Here is a 21,092-nt window from a genome sequence, read left to right as displayed (position 1 = left end):
ATTTTCTTTAAATGTAAATCCCTGTTAAAGCCCTTTTTCTTCTGCTACAAGCTGCATCACAAACCAGAGCTGAAGAAGTGTAAAGGGAAAGAATAACGGAAAAAGAAACTATATCACGTGGTTCCTGCCTTCTGAGCAGTAGTACGAGTTAATCCATCGTTGGATGCTTATATGCCAAATGGAAGAAACAATCAAATAAGTCATCTCACTAACACAGATCAAGTTTGTTACCTTTCCCAATTATTAATCCAGTTTTTCCAGTGGGCACAATAAAATTAAATTCTTGTAGTCCACCAGGCGGGCCCATATTCCAATTGCCCTGACCTCTACCTCTTCCACGACCACCAGGCCCTGGACCACCAGGATTGCCAGCCTAGACAGAGATGAAAAGGCACAATTAGCTATGTTGACAAATTATTGCAATGTACAGAAAAATAACTTATTTTGCCCACTGTCAACATTTGGAGAATTGATATACATAGCACTAAATATAATTGTTTCTATGGAGAGGGGCAAATTATACTTTTGCAGAAGGTATAGCATGTTTTACCTTCTTCTGCTCTTCTGGGTATCATTCATTGGAGTGGACCCATTGCAGTAAATGGGCCTAATCTAAGTAGGACACCACTGGATACTGCCCTGATACCAGAAGTGAGCTGGGTGAAAAGTATTTGGAACAAGGGATCATGGGGAGGGAAGAAAGGTTCAGCTCCCCTCAATGGTTCACTCCTTAGATAAAGTTCAACATGCATGTGCACATCACAGAAGGAGAAGTGTAAAGCAGCAAATCTAATGTAGTTTGACCTTCCTTAACTTGTTAACATGTTTACCAACATGTTAGAAACTATAGATTTCTATAGTCACTGTGGTGAGCAAGAAACAATATTGGGCAATGATCATTTGAAGTTTCTTTTCTTTCCTTCTTTCTAGTCCAGAATAACTAATGTAATTATGTGTTTGGAGGTAGGCTGGTAAATATTTGTTTATATGACTAGAGTTTTGTTAAACAAGAATTTCACACACCTTTTAGAATAACTATCACAAATACAAAAGCTACTTCCCCATTCCCTTTGAATTTTAAAGATTTGTAAATCACATAAATATTATTAATTAGAAATTACAAGCAAATAGATAGAATAAAATACTTTGTTCAATTTGCCTGCAAACACGCACATTTCTAGCAACTATTAACCAACCTGGACACTTCGAAGAAGATCTGTAATAATTTCTGCTGCATGTTGGCATCTGTCTGGAGGTCCTGTGATCTGGGCTATTCTGTCTGGAGTTGTTCCATCATCTGGAAGAAAGATGGAATATTTAAACACGTTTTGCTTACAAATTAGGGGGAAAACACTATAATCTTTATTCTTATACATATAGGCAGCCCACCTGGTTTAAACTGGATCCTCACACCAGCATCATTCTGTATCTTTTTTATCATTTCTCCATTTCTTCCAATTACAATACCAACAGCAAATCGTGGTATTGGGACCTTTAGAAACAAAACTTATTTTAAAAACAATGTTCAACTAATTTTTCAACAGAAACCAAACTAAAATGGTTTCAATGTGTAAAGTTATATAACTCGGATCACTGTTCTGACACATCAAGACTTACAAACAAGCTACATAAAGTGGAACGGAAAATGATTAGGTAAGGATGTCCTAAGGTAACAGCAGGATAGCTGGCAATTCTTCTAAACACTTCAAGCTATATTTAACAGGGATCAAATTTATCTGGACCAAGGTGTTTTAAATTAGAGAATTTTTCTACAACATTTTCAGTTCCTGATAGAATTATGAAGGACAAAATACTTGCATATTGGTACAGAAAGTAAATACAACACAAAAATGCTCTAAAGGGCATATTGCAGAAAATATTATCATACTCACATCTAGCCCTTCGTTGCCTCCTATTCTTGACCCATATTCATTGCGCACCTCTCTAAAACCACCTTGATCACGAATTAGGTCTAAAACCATTTCCTTGGCTTGCTAAAAGAGAATTAAGGACAATTTAGATTCTGTAGTCTTGACAATGCTACACATTGAGGAACCTGTATTTTTTCAAATTTTAAAATCTCTTACTTGAACTTTGTACGGATCTCCTGTGATCCTAAGAGGTTTGTCTGCTCCAGTGTTCTGGGGTCCATCTTGAATCATTACCATCTTAACGCCTGCTCGTTCCTATTTAACAAAATTAACCTGTACAGATCATGCAAATTTAAATTCTCATGCATTTACTTAAAAATAAAATTCATCAGCTTACTTGAAGTTGCTTTATTGTCTCTCCACCCTTTCCAATAACTAATCCTGCTTTGCTAGCTGGTATCATAATTTCCTGGACTGCATTTCCCGGACCATCACCATGATGGAATCCTGGTGTAGGCCTTCCTTTTTCAACTATCTGGTCAAGCAATCTCTTTGCAGACCTTGAAAAAGATACAATTTATTATAGCAAAAGGACTGCAAAACATCCCATCACTGGTAACAAACAGCAAGTTCAAATAAGTAATGAGTAACTAGAAAATCAATTAAACTATTTTAAAATTGCACATCTATGAATACGAACTTGTTTCCTCAAGTGCATAATGCTTGTTCTTCCTGCCAAGTAACTGGAGTTTATATTTTACTGTCTGCAGCAATAGCAAAAAAGATTGGCAGTGCAAGGTTAGAATGATTCACAATGCTAGAAATCATATTAAAATGGAGGACACAGCTGTGTTCTGGGTTTGAAAAAAGGAAATTCTAATCATGAATGTCGGTTTCCAGGACTCCCAGAGGTCATGAAAATTAGTCTACCCTTAGTGACAGCAGGCAAGGCCAATGTCTTGCTGGTCTTGTCCAGTATTGGGGGGTGGGGGAATCCTAGATCTCAAGACCAGTACTCAAAAAGCAGAGAACCCCCGAACTACCTTGAAGGAAAAAACATTAACTATAACACAGAAACACTTAATACAACTGTCAGCTACTAGAAGGAAAAAACAGTAACTAGAAATGATAGAACAAAAGAAACATCAGAAAAAAGGGAATTCAGCCCCAGGAATCCCTGACTACCACCCCACATGTGATACACAGCCAGAAGCCCTACTACCTCCACCCAAACATCAAATACATTGGATTGAAGGCAGTCACATGCCCTCTGGAAGTTCTTGAAACAGAAATTCACATTTAAGGATTTCCTTTTTTCTCAGGACTCCAGGAAAAATGCAAATGTATAACAGCAATGCCATTCTGCCGGGGGATTGGGGGGGGTGTACAGGGAACTGCATCCCAGGACAGAAGCACCTTCCTACCAAAAGGGGAGTCATCAAAAGAGTAGTTATCCACCTTATAGTGCTGTGTAAATGTATGGTCTGAGGCCCACGTGTAGCTCTGCAAATTTCCTAGAGAGGACCTCCATCATAGACCCACCAAGGAGGCCAACCCCAACTGAATGAGCCATCACTCCCTGGGGAGGCTGTTTCCCCGTATTGACATACAACATATATACACTTCCAGAGCCACCTGGATATGGATGACCCAGGCTTCCTGAGGGAAGCCTCCTTAAGGACACAAAAAGATATTCTGTTGCCCTATCCAGAGCTGTCCAATCCAAATAAAATTGTAGAGCTCGCCTAATATCTAATTTATGCTAGTTCTTCTCCTGCCAATGTACAGGGTTAAGACAGAATGAATACAGTACTACTTCTTGAGACCTGTGAAAGACAATTCACCTTAGGAATGAATGATGGGTTTGGGCAGAGAACCACTTTGTCCTCATGGAACACACAAAGCAATGGGTTGGAAGACAGGGCTCCCAGCTCGGACAGACTACATGCCAAAATCACAGCCATCTAAAACTCCATTTTAAAATGGGAATATGTGGAAACACCTCTGAACCATAAGGGGATTCAGAAGAGGTGTCCCTTTAAGAACCGCCATAGATGTGGATGGGCTAAGGGTTCAGGACCACCACTGCAACCTAGGATACTGTTCAATGCCACAGCCTGTCTCTACAGGGTATTAGAGCTCAATCCCTTGGCCAGGCCAGAGGGCAAAAAATCCAGAATATCCTGTGCCTGCCAATTGTTTTCCTTTTTACACCAAGACAGGAAGACCTTAGAAGTGTTGGAATATCTTGTAAGTGGATAACCTATGGGAAACTAATAAGGATTTAAGGACCCCTTTCTGAAGAGCTTGAGTCTCTAAGCCATTGTTACTCAGTCTCCAGGCATATAAGGCTGTGTGTTAAGAACAGCCCCTGCAACAGTAGATCCTCTTGGTCCTGGAGTCTCCAGCATTCTGCTATTGACAGGTTGACAAAGTTCAGCAACCAGGGATGACGCAGCCAAAATGGGCCATTAGAAGTACTCCCACCTGCAGATCCTTGAGCCTCCTGAGAAATTTCATTAGGAGAGGCAATGGCAAAAAGGAATATAGAAGCCCCAAGACCCCACCATTTCTGTGTCATAAGCAACGGCTGCTTTGCATTTTGAGGGGCCAGGAATAGGTCTATCTTTGGGGTTGCGAAGAAGATATCTGCTGAAAACTTGTGGGTGAAATAGCCAGTCGGCTACCTGATTCAACTTTACTTCCAGCTATTCGGGTTTGATTGGGGCCAAATTTCCTCTGCCCATGTCAAGATTTCTAAAGCTTCCTTGTGTAAGGTGAAGTTTTGTGCCCCCTTGTTTGTTTATGAAGATCTTTGGAAAAACATTGTCCATCTTTTTTACACATGCAGCCTCCTCATGTCTCATTGGAAGGCTATTAGCACCAACTTGATGGCCCAAAGTTCCAGCATTGATGCTCTTCTTAGACTAATTTTGTCCAGCTTCCCTGGGTCACCTTGAACTCCATATATGTCCTCCATTCAAAGAGACTGGTATCTGTTGTAATGATGATCCTACTAGGATGCTGTCCACCACAACTCCAAGATCTCTTTCTTGGTAAGTCACTGCTACCTCAGAGGTTGGGATTTTTTTTTTTGCCCCAGTGTGCATCACTTTACACTTGCAATTCCCTTTTAAGCACTTTAAATAATTTTGGGTCACCAGCAAACTTGGCCACTTCACTGTTCATTCCTAATTCCAGATCATTTATGAATAAGTTGAAAAGCACAGTACAGATCCCTGCAGGACACTGTTTATGGAGAATCTGCCATTTATTCCTGCTCTCTGCTTTCTGTTCTTTAACCAGTTTCTGATCCTTAAGAAGACCTCTCTTCTTATTCTATGACTGCTAAGTTTGTTCATGAGTCCTTGGTGAGGGACTTCATCAAAAGCATTTTGGAAGTCCAAGTAAACAATGACTACCAGATCCCCCCTGTACACATTTACTGACACTCTCAAAGGACTCCAAAAGGTTAGAGACAGGACTGACTGAACAGGAAGATCATCTCAAGTCATGCAAGCTTAGCCATATCTACTGAAGCAACAATGAAAATTCTGCATTCCAAGTCACAGGAAATTTCCTACCTAGCATAGCTATGCTAGATAAAATATTGAATGCTCACAATATAGCATTTAAGCTTCTTGGAAATGTTTAAGTAAACACTTACTGTACTGATTCTGGAGTTCCAGTTAACATGCAAGATCTTTCAGGCAGCCCACCACTATCTATAAAATGGAAACATTACAGTATGAATACTAGTAATCAACAAAACAAATCAGTAATTAGTAGTTATGTATTAACATTTAATCACACCTTCCAAACAGATATTCAAAATCAACTGTCCAAAATTTGTTAAATTTTTAACTCATTAGTTATCCTCCCTCTTCAAAGTAGTTTATCTTGAATGTTCATTTATACTCCATACTGGAAAGTAATCTAAGACTATTGGTTTGACTGTTTGCTACGTTAATCACTAGCATTATGTACTTGGAACAACAATCGTATCGGAGATTAAATAATTACCAGGTGCAATCTGTATTTTGCATCCAGATTCTTGCTGTATGCGAGATATCTGTTCTCCTCCTCTGCCAATTACTTGAGAAACAGAAAAAAAAACCACCAACAATCATTGCACTAATAGAATTTATTACAGGTTTTATTATATTGTGGTAAGTTTACATTACTTACTGAATCCAACCATTCCATCGGGAACTTTGTATTCTTCTGTCATTACAGACCTGAACAAAATATAACAAAAACTAACATTTGCACCTAGCTTGGAATCCAGTTATCTAAAGAATTACATTTTGTTCTATACTTTAAATGAATCCAAATTGATGCTTTCTGCTTTGCCAGATTTGTTGATTTTTTTAAACTGGCTATTAATGCATGTAGTATTTGTTCCAATATGTCCAATATCTGCTTCAAAATACAATAATATTAATGCTTCAAATATTATTAGAAGGCACTCACAATTCTACACCCTTCTATGGATTTGAAAATTTAGATAATTTATGTATTCCATGGAAAGATATAATAGCATTGTCTATTATATATTAAGACACCATCACGAATAAGACCAAACACATGAATACATATTTGGGAAAGAAAAGGAAAAGGCTAGGAAATTAAAAATATACACACTTTAAAAAGGAAGAAATTTAATAATGAATACATACTTCTCATTTCTTTCTAAGTTAATGGGTATTTAGCCCCATTTCTTATTCTGAAATGCAACATTACCTGTATTGGTATAAGGTTGTGGCATTCTAAAGACTGTAGCAATTATAGCAGGGCTCAATTCAGCAACACTGCCTATTTGAACAGTCTCTCACAACCAATGCATGTTTTCTAGATTACTTCAGATTTGTTATGTTTGGTAAGTGCAGCATGAGATATTACTTGTGCACTGCGTGTTTGTACTGAAGGAGACAGTGATTTGTCTGCACCACAAGTAGGTAATCTGGTGTCTTCCAAATGTTTTGAACTATAACATGCTGGCTGGGGCTGATGGGGCATCTGGTTTTGAAGCATGAGTGAGGAGAAACTAAATTCACCTACATTACCATCAGTCAAATGAATGGAGAACATCTTAATTCCTTGGAAAGTAGCTTGATTGCTTTCAGAAAGTGCATGCACACAAGCACTTCCATTTATATCATACCTCAGTCAGCTGTTTCTAAAATATTAAAGGCAGACTGAACATAAATATACCAATTGTGCAAGGTTCTAATTATTGTAAAATTAAGTGATCATATCAACTACTCTTTCTTCCAACCACTTCCTTCCTGGAAGCTTTAGTTTTGCTCATGAGGGACAAATTAAACACACAAGCCAACAATTTGAACATACTGGGCTCATTCCTGACGGTGATAGTTATGTGTAATTTTGCAGTGGTTTATAAATTTCCAGGAGAAGTCAACAGGAAACAGCCTTTGCCAACTTGGTGCCTTCCATATGTAGAAGAATAAAGTTGTGGTCCAATATATATGGAGGGCACCAGGATGGGGAAGGCTATTAGAATCAAGTTAAAGGGGGGAAATCCTACCTTTGTTGTTGATGCATGGGCGGTAACTGATTTCCAAAAGCTAAAACAAAATATTACGTATTAGACCATCAATTGTATAAAATGCTCTGCAATATAAGACAAAGTGCAACACACAGCCTACCACATGAACATACGATACACAATTTTAACGATACACTTACATACCTTTAATCAGTTTTCCCAATTATGCCAAACCTCATGATTACACCTGGGAGTAAGCCCCATTGAACTTCTGAGTAGACATGCACAGGATTGCACAGTAATTTACTCACACATGGAAACACATCACTGGATAAAATGTCTCAATTCAGATTAAACCATGAATTGGTATAAGTAGAATGAACCTGGAGGGAACCTGTTTGGGCATTACTCCCCCAAACAGCACTCAGCTTAACAATTTCTTTCCCAGTTTGCTGCTTGACCTGAACTGGCAAACTATGGCTTGTGCTTAACCTGCAAACCAGGATTAAACCCTAGTTTGCAGGGCAAGCACAAAGAATAATTTGCCAGTTTGGAAGTAAAGGTAAATGCCAGTTGGGTGCAAACTTAAGAAACCGACAAACAGCAAACGTGCAAGGTGAGAAATAAGAAGAGAGCACAACCAATCTCATTCATCACCTGCAAACCTTTATTTTCCTCTTTGTTCTTTTCTCCTCTCCCAGATATACCATTCCCTCTTTTGCAGCTGAAGCCTATGCATTGTTATACAGATTTTAGTTCTATGGAACTCACACTTAAGTGTATGTAGGATTTCAGCCCTGATTTTACGCTTTGTGTCCTCTATCTTCCACACTACTACTTTGCTTCAATCTTTCATGAGACTGCCTCTCAAGATTCATTTTCTTTCCCCAATGAATAAGCAGTCAACTCACACATATTTCGAGTCTTCGTGTTGTAGTTATCAAGTGCTGAGGGAAAGTCACGCCACACATGCTTAGGTATAGATTGGGTGGGCAACTTGTGTAGCACTCCAGATGTTTTGGTTTACAACTACCATTATGCCTCACCATGGCTATGGTGCCTAGGGGTGATGGGAGCTTCAAGCCAAAATATTTGGAGGGCAACACATTGCCCACCCCTGGTCTAAATATTCACCAAACTCAAAGTTCTGCTTGCAACGTGCTTTCATTTGAAGCAAGAGGAAAGAACTGCATCTGGCTGACCAATCGGAGAACAAAATACTATGCAGTCAATATTTAGTCTGTTCCATGCAAGTCAGTTTTGTCCTTTATCAATAGGAACCTCCATATACCCAGACAATACACCCCTCATATTTGTTCATTTAGACTTTTTGTTATTTCCTGGTGAAAGAAAAATATACATGATTCTGAAAAATGTAGTATTTCATTAAAAATCTAGCATGTATTCATATGCATAGAATGCACATACAGTAAAATCAATGACAATTGATTAAAATTTCTTTAACTAGATTGCAGTCCTACAATTTAAATAGCTGAAAATAGCAACTATCAAGAACGTGGTTAACGAAAATCAAAGTTGTAGTATTTGAGTTTAGAAATAGATCTCAACTTTATGCAGTTAAAAGACATTCCTGGTTTTAGTGAAAATGTTACGAATTTGCTTCTCAATGCTGCTCTTGGTCTTTAAAGCCATATAATTTAAGCTGTGTAACGTAAAACCCCTGATGTAAAACAGAGGTGGGGAACCTCCTCTCCTCATCCCTTTCTCACAGCACTTAAGAAAATGCTTTGATTAATAGCAATGGAATGGAATATTATTTTAAAACCACACGGGGGACATTTGGGAGATTTACATATCTGGAGGGAAGGTTAACCCTCTGCATTGCTGCTTGGTTTTATCCTGGTTGTGCTTTTATATTGTGTTTTGTTTTAATTTTTGTGAAATAGCCCAGGGGCTAGGTGGATGGTGGCTCCGCCCACAACTGGCAACCAATCCCTAACAGCTTTTCCCAGAGGAAATGCTGCCCTCAAGACGAAAATCTTTGACTGCTCGCATACCAATCTGCACAAGCCTTGGAATATTGTCTACTGAGTAAGCATAAAGATCAGCACCTTCTCAATGGCAGCACTGGAGCTTTGGAATGATGCTGCACTGGAGAACCCTCCGGCTTCTTCTTTGTTGTATTTCAGACAGAAGTCAAAGTTGCTTATTTAAACATGCTTTTAATATTGAATTCTGAAGCTGTGTTTAATTAGTTTAATTTCTGATTTTTATGGTTGAGCTTTTAAACCTGTGGTTTCTAATATCTGATGTTTATTCTTTAATGTACAGCCTTTTCTGTTTTTGTAAGTCACTGAATACTTATTGGTAACAAGCGAATTTTAAATATTCCTTAACTATAAAAAATAGCAATCAAATTGATATTTTGCCAAACTTTGGAACACTGAACTAACATATCAAAATCACACATTGCAGCATGGTTAAATACCTCAGTAACTTTAATCAGAACTAGTCATCATCTTAAATCACTTAGGCCACAATCCTATACCTAATATGTTTGAATAAGCCCCACTGAACTAAATGATACTTACTTCCGAGTAGGTAAGTACAAGATTGCTTAAACAGCAAATATATTCTTGAAAACTAGTGCCATAAAAGTTTCTCTAATCATGTTTGAAAAATTGATAGCTTCATATACTACATTTTCATTTTGATCATCACATACTTGAGACAATTTAAGATTTCTCAACTATTCTACATGTTAGGTTGGTTTTGATTTTGTGTGTTTCAAAACATTGACCTGCTGATGGACAACAAGGTGGTATTTCACAGGGCTGTGGAGTCGGAGTCGTGGAGTTGGGAGTCAATTTTTGGGTTACTGGAGTCAGAGTCGGTAAAAATGTACTGACTCCTAATAAATTTAAACTGTATACAGAGTTGCGATACGTCCCTGAAAACCAAGATTGTCCTGGATTCCAGCCAATTCCAAAATATTCTGGCTGGTTGGACAAAAATACCAGATTCGCAGCTCAGCTGGCCAGAGAAATTCAGACCCCCTCAGCAGATCGGCAGCAGCAAAGAAAAAGATGGATCAGTGTGCTGCCTTTTCCAGAGTGCCTCAGACGAGTCACCATGTCTCAAGTGCTCCAAGTATGTGAGTTCCAAGCACAAGAAGGAGTTTGGTAATCTTGGCTGGTTGCGGTAAGCGCTAGGCCCCGCTGGGTTGTTTGTGGGGGAAGAAAGAGGTTTTTGGGGTGTATGAGGGAGGGAGTGGGGGAAGAAAGGAAAGCACAAAAACAAACTTTCACTTTTAACTGAATAAAATACAGTTGTTACGAAGTAGCTCTCCTGTGAGTGAGCAGTAGACTCCATTTTGAGGCAGCCAACAGTCAAGGTGGCTTCACCCCTCCATCTCCAACAGAGATGAGGAAAAAACCACAGGAATGGGGCTGAGAGCAATCACAAGGCTAGGTCAAGCAATTCATTTACATAAGAACTTACTTAGCCACAGACGCTCTATGACCAATGTCTAAAGATTCTTTACAAGTGTGTGTGCGTGAGTCTTATTAGAATGTGTGCAAGTTGTACATGGGTCTAATGAGAGCATATCACGTAACACATCTTTAATAAATTAAAAACAAAACAAAACCAGAATGTCTTAGCTATAGCCTTTAGACCTGGGCTTTAACAGGTTAGGGTTCTAAAAAGTTGTGTGCTTGCAGTCGATGTAGGAAATATATAGGAAATTTATTTCCTATATCGATATATAATTAAAGGAGTCGGGGGTGCCATGAATAAAGGAGTTGGAGGTTTTATGTGCCGACTCCACAGCCCTGGTATTTCAAAATGGCAAGAAAAAATGGTGACTGCATTATACACTTTTGTACACGAGTAATATAATATGCTTGCCAATTTGCATTTCTCAAACACCCAAATATATACTGCACAGTACAACAACTGAAGCTACAAGTTGGGTACAATGAACCATGAACAAAAGAAAAATACTCACTAATATTTTCCCATAAACACTTACAGAAGTGCTACCAGAATATACTAGTCTAAACTAGTTATCCTACTTGTGATTGTAGAATATCATCTTTAGATTTATTATCAGCCTTTTGTGAGAGGTTCTTCCACAAAAAGAAGGGCACCTTTGAATCCAACCAAATATTTCTGTCATTAAATTCAAAGTTTTCAAAATTTTCTAAGTTTTTTTTTGATGTTGAGCCTGGGGTGGGGGTGGGGGACACAGAAGAATATCTGTAGCTTTGTTAAGTTCTTCCACCCCACCCAGGCTTTCATAACTTTATTTGGAGACCTATTGTAAATTCCCTTACATTTCAAGCTATATTTCCCCAGCTAGAACAAGATTTAATACTTTTATGCTGCAGCCACACATTGCTGCCAGTCCAAGTATCAATATTGAATCTAGCAACTCACCTAGGCAAGGCCTAGGATTATATTTTAATAACTGCTTATCAACTTGCCTCATTGGGTGAGTTGCTATTACATTTCAGCATACTGTTAGCCAGATTTATTCAGACAATGGTTTTGAACATGGGGAAGCATATATCTTAAATGTTATGAAACAACAAGCTACGTTAGCTTTTTAGTCTATTAATCCATCAAAAGTTACATCAGCTAACTTCACTGTTCTCTTTGGTTGATTCAATGATTGATTTCACTATCCGTATTCTAAATGAACTTTTGCTGGCTTATAATGGAACCCATTACTTTGATGGCATTTTGTCCTGCCACTGTTTTACACAGCATTTTTTCTACTTATTGTGTATCTTTTAACATTTTCCATTCAGAGAGGAAACTTGTTTAAAAATCGGAACCAAAAGATGTACTTGCAATCAAGGTAAGGAACCACAAGTATAAAGTTGCATTATACACACTTGATTTAGAATTGCCTAAGTTTTAATCTGCTCCCACAGCAGGGCTTTCCCACAGCATCTCTCTGCAACCCCATAAAATAAATTGCCCGAGGGTCTGGGGACTCTTTGGAAAAGTTGTGATATGGGAAGTGGGAAGCTGAGGTGCTCATGCAGTACTGTACCCAACCCATTTTGTAAATTCAGTTAAAACTTTTACACTTGATGTTTGAGCCCAGTATTATATAAAGATTGATAAGAAAAGGATAGATAATAGTTTGAGCAAGAAAATAGTCTTCAAGGAAAGAACAGACCTACCAGTCTCTTCAGTAAAATATTTGAGAACTATAGTTGGCTGCCTTCACATGTTTCCTCCTTTATGTAAAAGGCCAGTAAGCAACAGAAAACTTGCAATAAAACTTGTCTGTAATTAGCCACTAACACAGTTGCTTGCAGAAAGTTTTTTTCAAGGCTATGAAGTCCCCCCTCATATAGAAATCAAGTTGTACATGCATCTATCCTATAGCTGTGCTACAAGAACGTTATCAGTGACTGTCAGACATGTTTCTACTTAAGACAGTTCGGGCGCAATCCTATTTGATCTAACCAATGCTCTACATTTTAGCTAGACGAGTGTTCTTGCCTGTCTAGCGAAAGCTTTGGGGAGGGAAGGAGGCTGGGGGGCAGCTAGTATCCCCTCATCCCCAATCTCCTTACCATCCACCCCTCCTACAAGCTTGTGTTTGCGAGCTCATAGAGGCAGCCAGCACGATTCTCTCCACACTAGCTATAAGGGGTGGGGAGCTCAGACTCCTGAGTCTATCTTCCGCCTCGGATCCAGAAATCCAAAATACCTTATGTCCCCCAGATGCTAAGGGCCACAGGATTGCTCCTTCCATTGCTGCTTATGTACAGCCTCCTGAGTGCAATCCTGTGCTATGGAAGCTACATGTGGAACACTCTCTCCCCCTTATAGCCTAGAATTGGTTTCCGAACAAAAATCACAGAGCATTCAGCATTCCATTTTAGAAAAATACTACTTTTACTGACACAAATACAGCTTTTAAAAAGCAGGTATTAAGCTGTGATCCAGAGAGCCATGTGGCAAGCTCACCTAGCCATTTAATCCCCCCACCCCACACAATAGAATCCCTGTACATAGTATGACAATAGAGAGTATGTGTTAAAAGCAGTATGTGATGCAGAGGTAATAAGTGCTAGTTGAGAGAAGACTCAGCATATATAATACATGCATGCAACCACTGCTTGCATATAAACAATCGTATACTATCATTATCTGCAGAACAGAACAGTAAACAGTTCAGAAAAATACACATACTGCAAGTAAAAAAATAGTAATACTTACAATCATTATTTGGAGGAGCAACTTTCTTAGGCTCTGGTTGATCTGAAAAATTAAGATTGTTTTAAATGTTTTTGGCCACAAATATAGACAACTTAAATAAATGGCTGTTCCAGAAGTGCAAAATGCAACTTGTCCAATGCATTTTAGCAAGTTTTTTTGAATTTCAGGGAATAGGTCATCTAAACAAGGAAAAATCTTATATGTTTAACACTTGGTTAGTATAATCAGGGGAAAAATGCAAAGTATTTCCATTTATCAGATAAAGTATTCAGAGGTTTAATAAGGCATACAAGTTTAAACACACTATTACGGATGTCCAGTCACTAAAACGTAACTAACAAACATTTAGCTGTATTATTAGTAATTTGACACTAAAGCTAATGATGCTTCTGTAACAAAAACTGAAACAACCACCATTGTGAGAAATAATCATTTTACAATTATGTCTGACAACAACCACAATACTAAATAGGAAATCAAAATTCAAGGTTTAACCAACACATAGCAATGCAATCTCAGTCTGGGAACTGACATACAGACTTCCTGACCAAATACTGAAAATTTCACGGCATAAGACTTCAAAACAGCAGATTCAAAGCCACTACCATCACTACTATCCAAATCCGTTTAGTATGAGTGAAAGTCGTAGATAACTGATATCTGATAAAAATTACTTCAAATGTTTCCTTCCCACCCCATATTCAGGATATGATGAACCACGATAATTAAGTGCAGTAAAAGTCAGACACATATTCCAAGAAATATTTGTGTCATCCATTTCAAAAGATCCACTAGTTTATTTCACGTTTACATACTAAACACAGGTAATAAATAAAAATTCCTGCCTTTAAAAGGAGAGGGCATTCCCTCCCAGTGTGTTGTACTGCTCGGACTTGTCCAAGAGCCATCTACACATAAAATAAAAAGAATACATTACATACATCATTTGAAGCATCATTAGCTCATTTTTGAATATTAAAAGCCTCACTATTAATAAAAAGGCACTTTAATAAAGTACACACGTACTCCTTGTCAAGAGCCTTAGAAATTTTCTGTAAACAAAATTGTAATCCTTCAAACCCTTCATAATCCTCCAAGATCAGAAAACTGTCTTCATGAATTTAAAAAGTATTAAACAATGCTTTTTGGAAGATAAACATTAAACCCGGTTAGGCCCACAAGCTTTAAAAAACAAAAACACTTGCTACATATTTCAGTTATGCTTTAGAATTTTAAAAAAATCACAGCATGATTTTTATCAAAGTTCAAACAAGTCAGAACAAGAAATGTTCTTCCAAATCTAGCTTTAATGATGACATTTTCAATGAAATACATTGCATTTAAAAATGTTGCACCTGCACAATGCAACTCATATACCAAACCCCCAGGTTTGAAAAACATTAATATGAATTAAGCAGAATTTGAATAAATCATGATTACAGAAAAAGTTAATCCTTTAATACAAAAGCTTCAATACCAGACTTCAGATATATTTTAAATAATAGTTTACCTACCTTAGCACAAGTTATTAAAATGTGAATATCACTATCCACTCAGAAAAGTAGATGAAATCTCTTAACATAGCTCAATTTATTACAGTCATATCTAAATATCATGCCTATGTTTAAGATGGACTATTCCGCCTTCTATCAGAAATTATTTTGAAATAAAGGTAGTCTAACATGTGCTCTCTCACACACTCTTCAATCAGCATGTATAACTTTGAGAATGGAATATATTAGCATTTTATATATTGATCGACAGCATACCTCCATCTTCAAGAGGTCTTTTCTGTCCCCCATAACTGTAATCATTTGAATTCACTGATGTCCCGGATTCATTTCCAATTTTTGCTGCAATCTGGAAAAAAAAGCAAAAAAAAAAAGAAGCAAAAAAGAAGAAGCAAATTTTTTAAATCTTACTTTGCATTATATATATTCAATAAAAAATATAGTTGCCTCTTTTTGATTAACATGAGCCGCTTTGGGAAACAGTAATTGTCTGAAAAGCGGTATATGAATGCAAATACTACTAATAGTAGTAGTAATAATAGCATCAGCAAATATTTGCTTTTGTCAAGAGGGCTAACACGCCACACATTAGTGAGCTGTTAATCAATAAATTGCACAGAAAATAGATTGTGTCTAATTGTTTACAATTGCAGCTCTAGAAGCACATCTAAAAATTAGGGTAAAAAAACCCTTTTATTAAGAGATAAGTGATGTCAGTTTAACCATAAGGTTCAGATACACAAGTGTTGTAATATATACAGTGGTGACTACTTAAGCCAGGGGTAGACAATCTGGAGTCCTACAAAGGTTTTGGACTCATATAATCCTTGACAGCTAGTTATGCATGTTGGGGCTTATGGAAGCTGCAAGCCAAAGCATCTGGAGGGTACCAGGTTGCTTATCCCTAACATAAGCTAGCTATAGTTAAGTGTGTCTGCTTGTGGCAGGCATAAATATGCAAGCAACTCCTCAGAGAACCTCATAACAGAGTTGAGAAGCTAACATAGACTGTCCTGTTATTTTTCTCAAACAATTATGGGAATTATAGGGAACTGATGTATCCCTGGATACCTGAATCATCCCCAACCATTGACTCTAGAGGCCAGCACTCAGATGGTGCTGCTACCATCATCCATCACTGAAAACTGGGCTGAATGGTTGTTATTGTTGTTAGTCTGCCTGGGTCCTCTGTGGTGGGGATGGAAGCCTAGGGATGCAGCAACTAAATGTAGTGGCACTTTGTAATATTTCCAGACATATTTATAAACGGTAAACAAGCGTACAGATGTACTTGCTATGCAAGCAGTTGTACACTTTGTAAAGGTGGACCCATGCATTTTGTACTCACCCACCCAATTTAAGTATATAGGAAGCTCTCTTATGAGTCAGACCATAGGTCCATCAAACCTAGTATTGCAAACACTGACTGGCAGCAGCTCTCCAGGGTTTCAAGTAAGAGCTTTTCTAGTCTTATCAGGAGATACTGAGGATCAAACCTGGGACCTTCTGTATGCAAAGCAGATGCTCTACCACGGAGCTATAGTCCCTTCACTTTTAAAACAAGACCCTGTATTATTTAAGTAAATCCTGTGTTCAATGGAACTTTCCCCCCAACAGTCCAACCCTATACACACTTTTATTTCAAATGGGTTTACTTCCAAATGAAGTGTGATTAGGATTACAACATTTAATTTCACAGGAAATGTAAGATACAATCAGAGTGGGTCAGCCATGGCCTTGTAACTCCCTTCACCACCCTTCCCTGTGCAGCAATTCTCTCCATTCCCTAATTTGAAGCAAAATATAGTTTGCCTGTTGGAATTGCAAGTCATAGTTCCAAACAAGTAGAGGAACACAGAACTGCAGTGCAAGGTGAGAGATGACAAGAGTGCAAACAGAACATTGTGCCATGGTTTGGTGTTATATCTAAGCCATCTCAGTGCCAAATTGGATTTAGCACATCATTAGGTGGCTTCATATGTGATTAAGGAGTACTCTAAACTGCCCTCAGCCTATAGACAGGACAGGAAAGAAGTCTAGCAAAATAATTTGTAATCATATCTTTAAAAACCCATTAACGCACAAACCAAGATTATTGGCCTTATAAATTTAAGATATACAAACATCTCATTTGCAAGACTTCTCTTCAGCCCTAAGAGTGGAAATGAAGGGTTTAAAAAACACCCCATAATACTTAAGTTTTATTTAACCTTATAGATTTGTGCTAATGTTCAATTAGGCAGTCCACAACTTAATTTTTTTTATAGAAATATTATGTAATTGTATATACACTTAAACAATGTAACTACAATTCTTCTCCATCAATACTATTCCTACAAGCTGCTGGCTTCAGTACTATTCTTGCCCTACTTCACGCAAATGCATAAAGAGCTACCTGTCTGGCTAAATTTGGTATGATACTTTTGCGTCTGAACAGAAATTCCTTGACTGAATGCAAGAAATTCTAAACCAAATGTTAGCTTAACTTTATCTTCACTTTTAAAAATTAAGAAATACTGAAAATGAGATTCTCAGATCACACACATTCCTTAAAGTGAATACTAAATATTTTAGTTCAAAGAGACAAGTCACCTCTAACTGGATTTAACAAGTTACTAGAAAACAAGGAAGCTTCATGTAACAAAGTAAGTTGAAGAGGAGCTTTAGTTCTAAGTATGGCTGCAATTAACACCAACTGCAATAACCCAGCTAATTCCTTTTTCTGGAACACTTCAAGACACAAGCAAATCAAGAAAAATGCATGGACATTTTCAGAGATGTTTTTGTCAGTCAGAACTGGTTTCCATTACTGCCTATAGAAAGGAAGGGAAGTTATTCTCCCATCTAGAAATTGCTCTTATCTCACGCACGCAGCAGGCTATACACAAAAAACAGATTTAAGCATCCCTCCACACACTCCAAACCCAATCAATGAGGGCATATAAAGTGCGAGAGAAAAGGAGACCCTCTAATTGCCGCGTGAATAGCGGAGAGGGAGGATGGGCAGCTTATGAGAAAAAAATTCTCCGATGAAAAGAAGTGATGTTCTGGATGGAAGGCGTGGAGAAATTAGTGAAACCCCTAGTTCTGAGTAAAACGAACAAGGTATCTTGAATAGCGAAGAACCTAAAAATGAGTTAACGCATACGGTCAGAAAATATCTTCTCGACTATGAACGTGGATTAATTCCTCCCCACTGCGTGTAGTGAGAAATACTACAACGAGTAAGATCACTACACTCACAGGAATTATGTGTGGGGAAACAAGGAGGTCTCCTCATAGACACAGCGCAGGAGGGACCGGGGTGGGTGGGGGAGAACAGTGTCCGAAGAATCAGGAGCGCTGACACGCCCGCCTACTTCTCCGGTTTGAAAGCGCATAAAGGACACCGCCATTATGAGGTTGAGGAAAAAAGAGGGGATAGTGGGGGAAATCCAAGGGGGTAAAAACACGAATTATTCCCTCAAATCTAATTCTTCTTTCTCTCCGTCTTCCCGCTCCTCTTCCAGTTAGCGTGGATGTAGCGGAGGTACCACAAGACCTCCTTTCCACGCCTTTGTATTCAGCGAGGCGAGTACTGAAAAGGCCCAAGAAATACAACCCGCCCAGTCTGGAATGGGGACAGCCGGAGCACCTCCGGAGGCCTGCGGGTTAGTGGCGATGGCGGCGGGTAGGGCGTGCCCCGGCTGCCCTTGCGCGGGACGCAGAGCGGTGGATGGGGTGGTTCAGCGGCCTGCTTGAGAACCTGAGGAGCCAGGTCGGCCAAAGAAACGGCATCAATCGGCCGGTACCCACAATACACACCTGCCTAGCCCGTTGCAGCGCGTCTTTAAAAGCATCATTGACTGCCCCGCCGCCTCCTCCGCCTCCCCCGGGCGCACCCGAAGAAGGAGGGGGCACCGTAGAGTAATCCGACATGTCCGCTTCGCCACTTCCTACCGCGCTCTCTGCCTGCGAAGAAAGAAAGAAAATGGCGGCGGGCGGGAGCCTTTCACATTCCTGCGTCTTATCGTGTTCCACGAGAGGAGGAGGTTGATAAAAAACCTCGCGAGATTTCTATGAATAGGCCGCGGGATTTCGAGGGTAAGAAGCATGGGGGGGGAAGAGGAAGAGGAAGAGGTTTTCAGGGAAATCCCGCGAGATGGGAATTGGAACTTGGAAATAGCGAATGAGCGCGAGATTTCCAAGAACCGAATGGGAGGGGTTGCCTGGTGAGGGGATACGTGAAACTTCAGTTGAGAAGAAGAAAGAACGCGCGCGCGATTTCTTCCCGCGCGAGACACGATGGTCACCTTTCAGGGGGAGGTATATCTCGCGAGAGTTGTTGTGAGGCGCTTTCTTTCCCCTCCTCTCTGCATGTCTCGTTTTGACGTTTCTTCAGTCGACGCGCCCGGACAATCGCGGTGGGAGGTGGCTTGTGGGAGTTGCCGTCGCCTCGCGGAGAGACGCTGTCGTTGCGGCATTGGCCTCTTGGCTAGCGAGTGAGTCCGTTGGGGCGGGTGAAACGAGGGAGGCCTCAGGCAGCGTCTTTTCCTCTCACTCCAAGGCACAGAAATAGTAACGAGCTTGGGCTACCTTTAGCGGTCGCTGCAAAATACTGGGTCGCAGTGAGACCGACGAAGCGCTGTGTAGTTACAGGTTTAATAAACATAAGCAGTCAACAGGGAGCGGCCTGTCTTGGGAACAAGCACATGTAACCCAGAAGAATATAAAGCGGCTATACTTCTATTTATCTGTTCAATTAATATTAAAATTTTACAACCTGCCTTTTTTTTTAAAAAATGTGTTTTTCCTCAAAGCGCTTCACAAAACTAATACACTGTAGTTTCAAAGTCCTCTTTGGAAAATCGTGATGATCTTCGCTTTTATCTAATAGTGGTTAATGGTGATCCAGCAAAGATTTAACATGCTGGTGTTTTGTTTTTTGCTGGAGTGCTAGGAGAATGTTTTGAGCTGAATGACACAGTATTATAATAATAATTAATAATTACGAAATAATCGATTACTTTTAACTGGGACTGGGGGTGGGGTGGGGGATGGAAAATATATCATGCTTCTGTGGTTGTACATAGGCCCAAACTCAAAAGCACTCGTGGGCCTATATGCCATTGTAAGCATTACTGGGATATGCAAGTGATATGGAAAACAGTAGGGCTGGCTTCCTAGCCCTATGGGCTTTGGGTTGTTGGGTAAAACACAGTATTCAGTGCATTTCAGTGCAACCAATTGCAAACTATTTTGCCTATGACAAGCTCTTTCTCTTAGGCTGTGACTGTGAGATTGCTTGGAAATATGTCCCATTGTGTGGCATTTTACAGTCTAGTGAGGTTCACACGGAACTCCCCCTACCCACGACAGGTTGAAAGAATGTGACTGGGGGGATGCATGGGCTGTTAACTGCATTCTGTGGCCATGCCTCTAGCTGCCCATTTGGATGGTGTGGGAAAGGACTCTCCACACATAATGATTATGCATGTTGAGCTTTATGCAAAGAAGGACTGCGGCCTACACAAGGGCCTTCTCATATGGAGGTAGTCTACCCATGCACATCAATATTTGCGGAGAGTCCTTTCCTGTACTGTCAACATCTGCACATGTGGATGGCAAGGGAGCATTTCTGCTGTAGGCTACTGTAACTGGATGTGGAGCCCTGTGGGGCCCATCATCTACCTGCTGTGTTCTGCAGAACCTTCAGGATCCTTATCATTATTTGTTATATTTCTATATTGTTGCATAACTGAAGCTCTCTGGGTGGTTATCAAGGATTCCTCAAGAGGTTTAGTAATGGTAGGTACATTTTGCTGAGTGACATCTTGATGGCTATTGCTAATGTTCTGCAACATGTCTGCAGGGAAGGCTTGGCCCTATGGTTCATGCAGGTCTACTGTGGGCCCCAATAAGCTTGGTAAACACTCCCTTTGAATTAAGCACGCATGTTAAAACATACGTCAGATTTTCTGCACATTACGTAGACATTTGTAAGTGAAAAGTATTATC

At 39.4% G+C, this 21,092-nt stretch overlaps 1 protein-coding gene across 7 annotated transcripts in view; it reads right to left on the bottom strand.

Moving 5' to 3' along the window:
• FUBP1 (far upstream element binding protein 1) overlaps positions 1-19,112 on the bottom strand; it is a 34,507-nt gene extending 15,395 nt beyond the window's left edge. For 5 of the 7 annotated variants that reach the window (XR_010025956.1, XR_010025955.1, XR_010025957.1 and 2 more), the window contains exons 1-14: positions 18,900-19,112; positions 15,354-15,444; positions 14,430-14,492; positions 13,585-13,626; positions 7,420-7,459; positions 6,060-6,109; positions 5,895-5,966; positions 5,539-5,596; positions 2,269-2,431; positions 2,088-2,186; positions 1,893-1,994; positions 1,390-1,492; positions 1,197-1,297; positions 232-373 (exon numbers count right to left, since the gene is read on the bottom strand). Coding sequence is in view for 4 of the 7 variants with exons in the window: in XM_063137092.1 (XP_062993162.1) it covers positions 232-373; positions 1,197-1,297; positions 1,390-1,492; positions 1,893-1,994; positions 2,088-2,186; positions 2,269-2,431; positions 5,539-5,596; positions 5,895-5,966; positions 6,060-6,109; positions 7,420-7,459; positions 13,585-13,626; positions 14,430-14,492; positions 15,354-15,444; positions 18,900-19,013 (1,240 nt within the window). In the remaining 3 variants the exon portion in view is untranslated. The remainder of the gene's footprint in view (positions 1-231; positions 374-1,196; positions 1,298-1,389; positions 1,493-1,892; positions 1,995-2,087; positions 2,187-2,268; positions 2,432-5,538; positions 5,597-5,894; positions 5,967-6,059; positions 6,110-7,419; positions 7,460-13,584; positions 13,627-14,429; positions 14,493-15,353; positions 15,445-18,899) is intronic. The other 2 variants (XM_063137115.1, XM_063137124.1) reach the window with 1 other exon arrangement.
• Between the last annotated feature and the right edge of the window lie 1,980 nt (positions 19,113-21,092).

Source organism: Elgaria multicarinata, chromosome 1 (genome assembly GCF_023053635.1).
Source record: "Elgaria multicarinata webbii isolate HBS135686 ecotype San Diego chromosome 1, rElgMul1.1.pri, whole genome shotgun sequence".
Classification (NCBI taxonomy): Eukaryota; Metazoa; Chordata; class Lepidosauria; order Squamata; family Anguidae; genus Elgaria; species Elgaria multicarinata.
The sequence above is the reverse complement of the archived record's forward strand: the minus strand, read 5'-3'. Positions and strand labels throughout refer to the sequence as shown.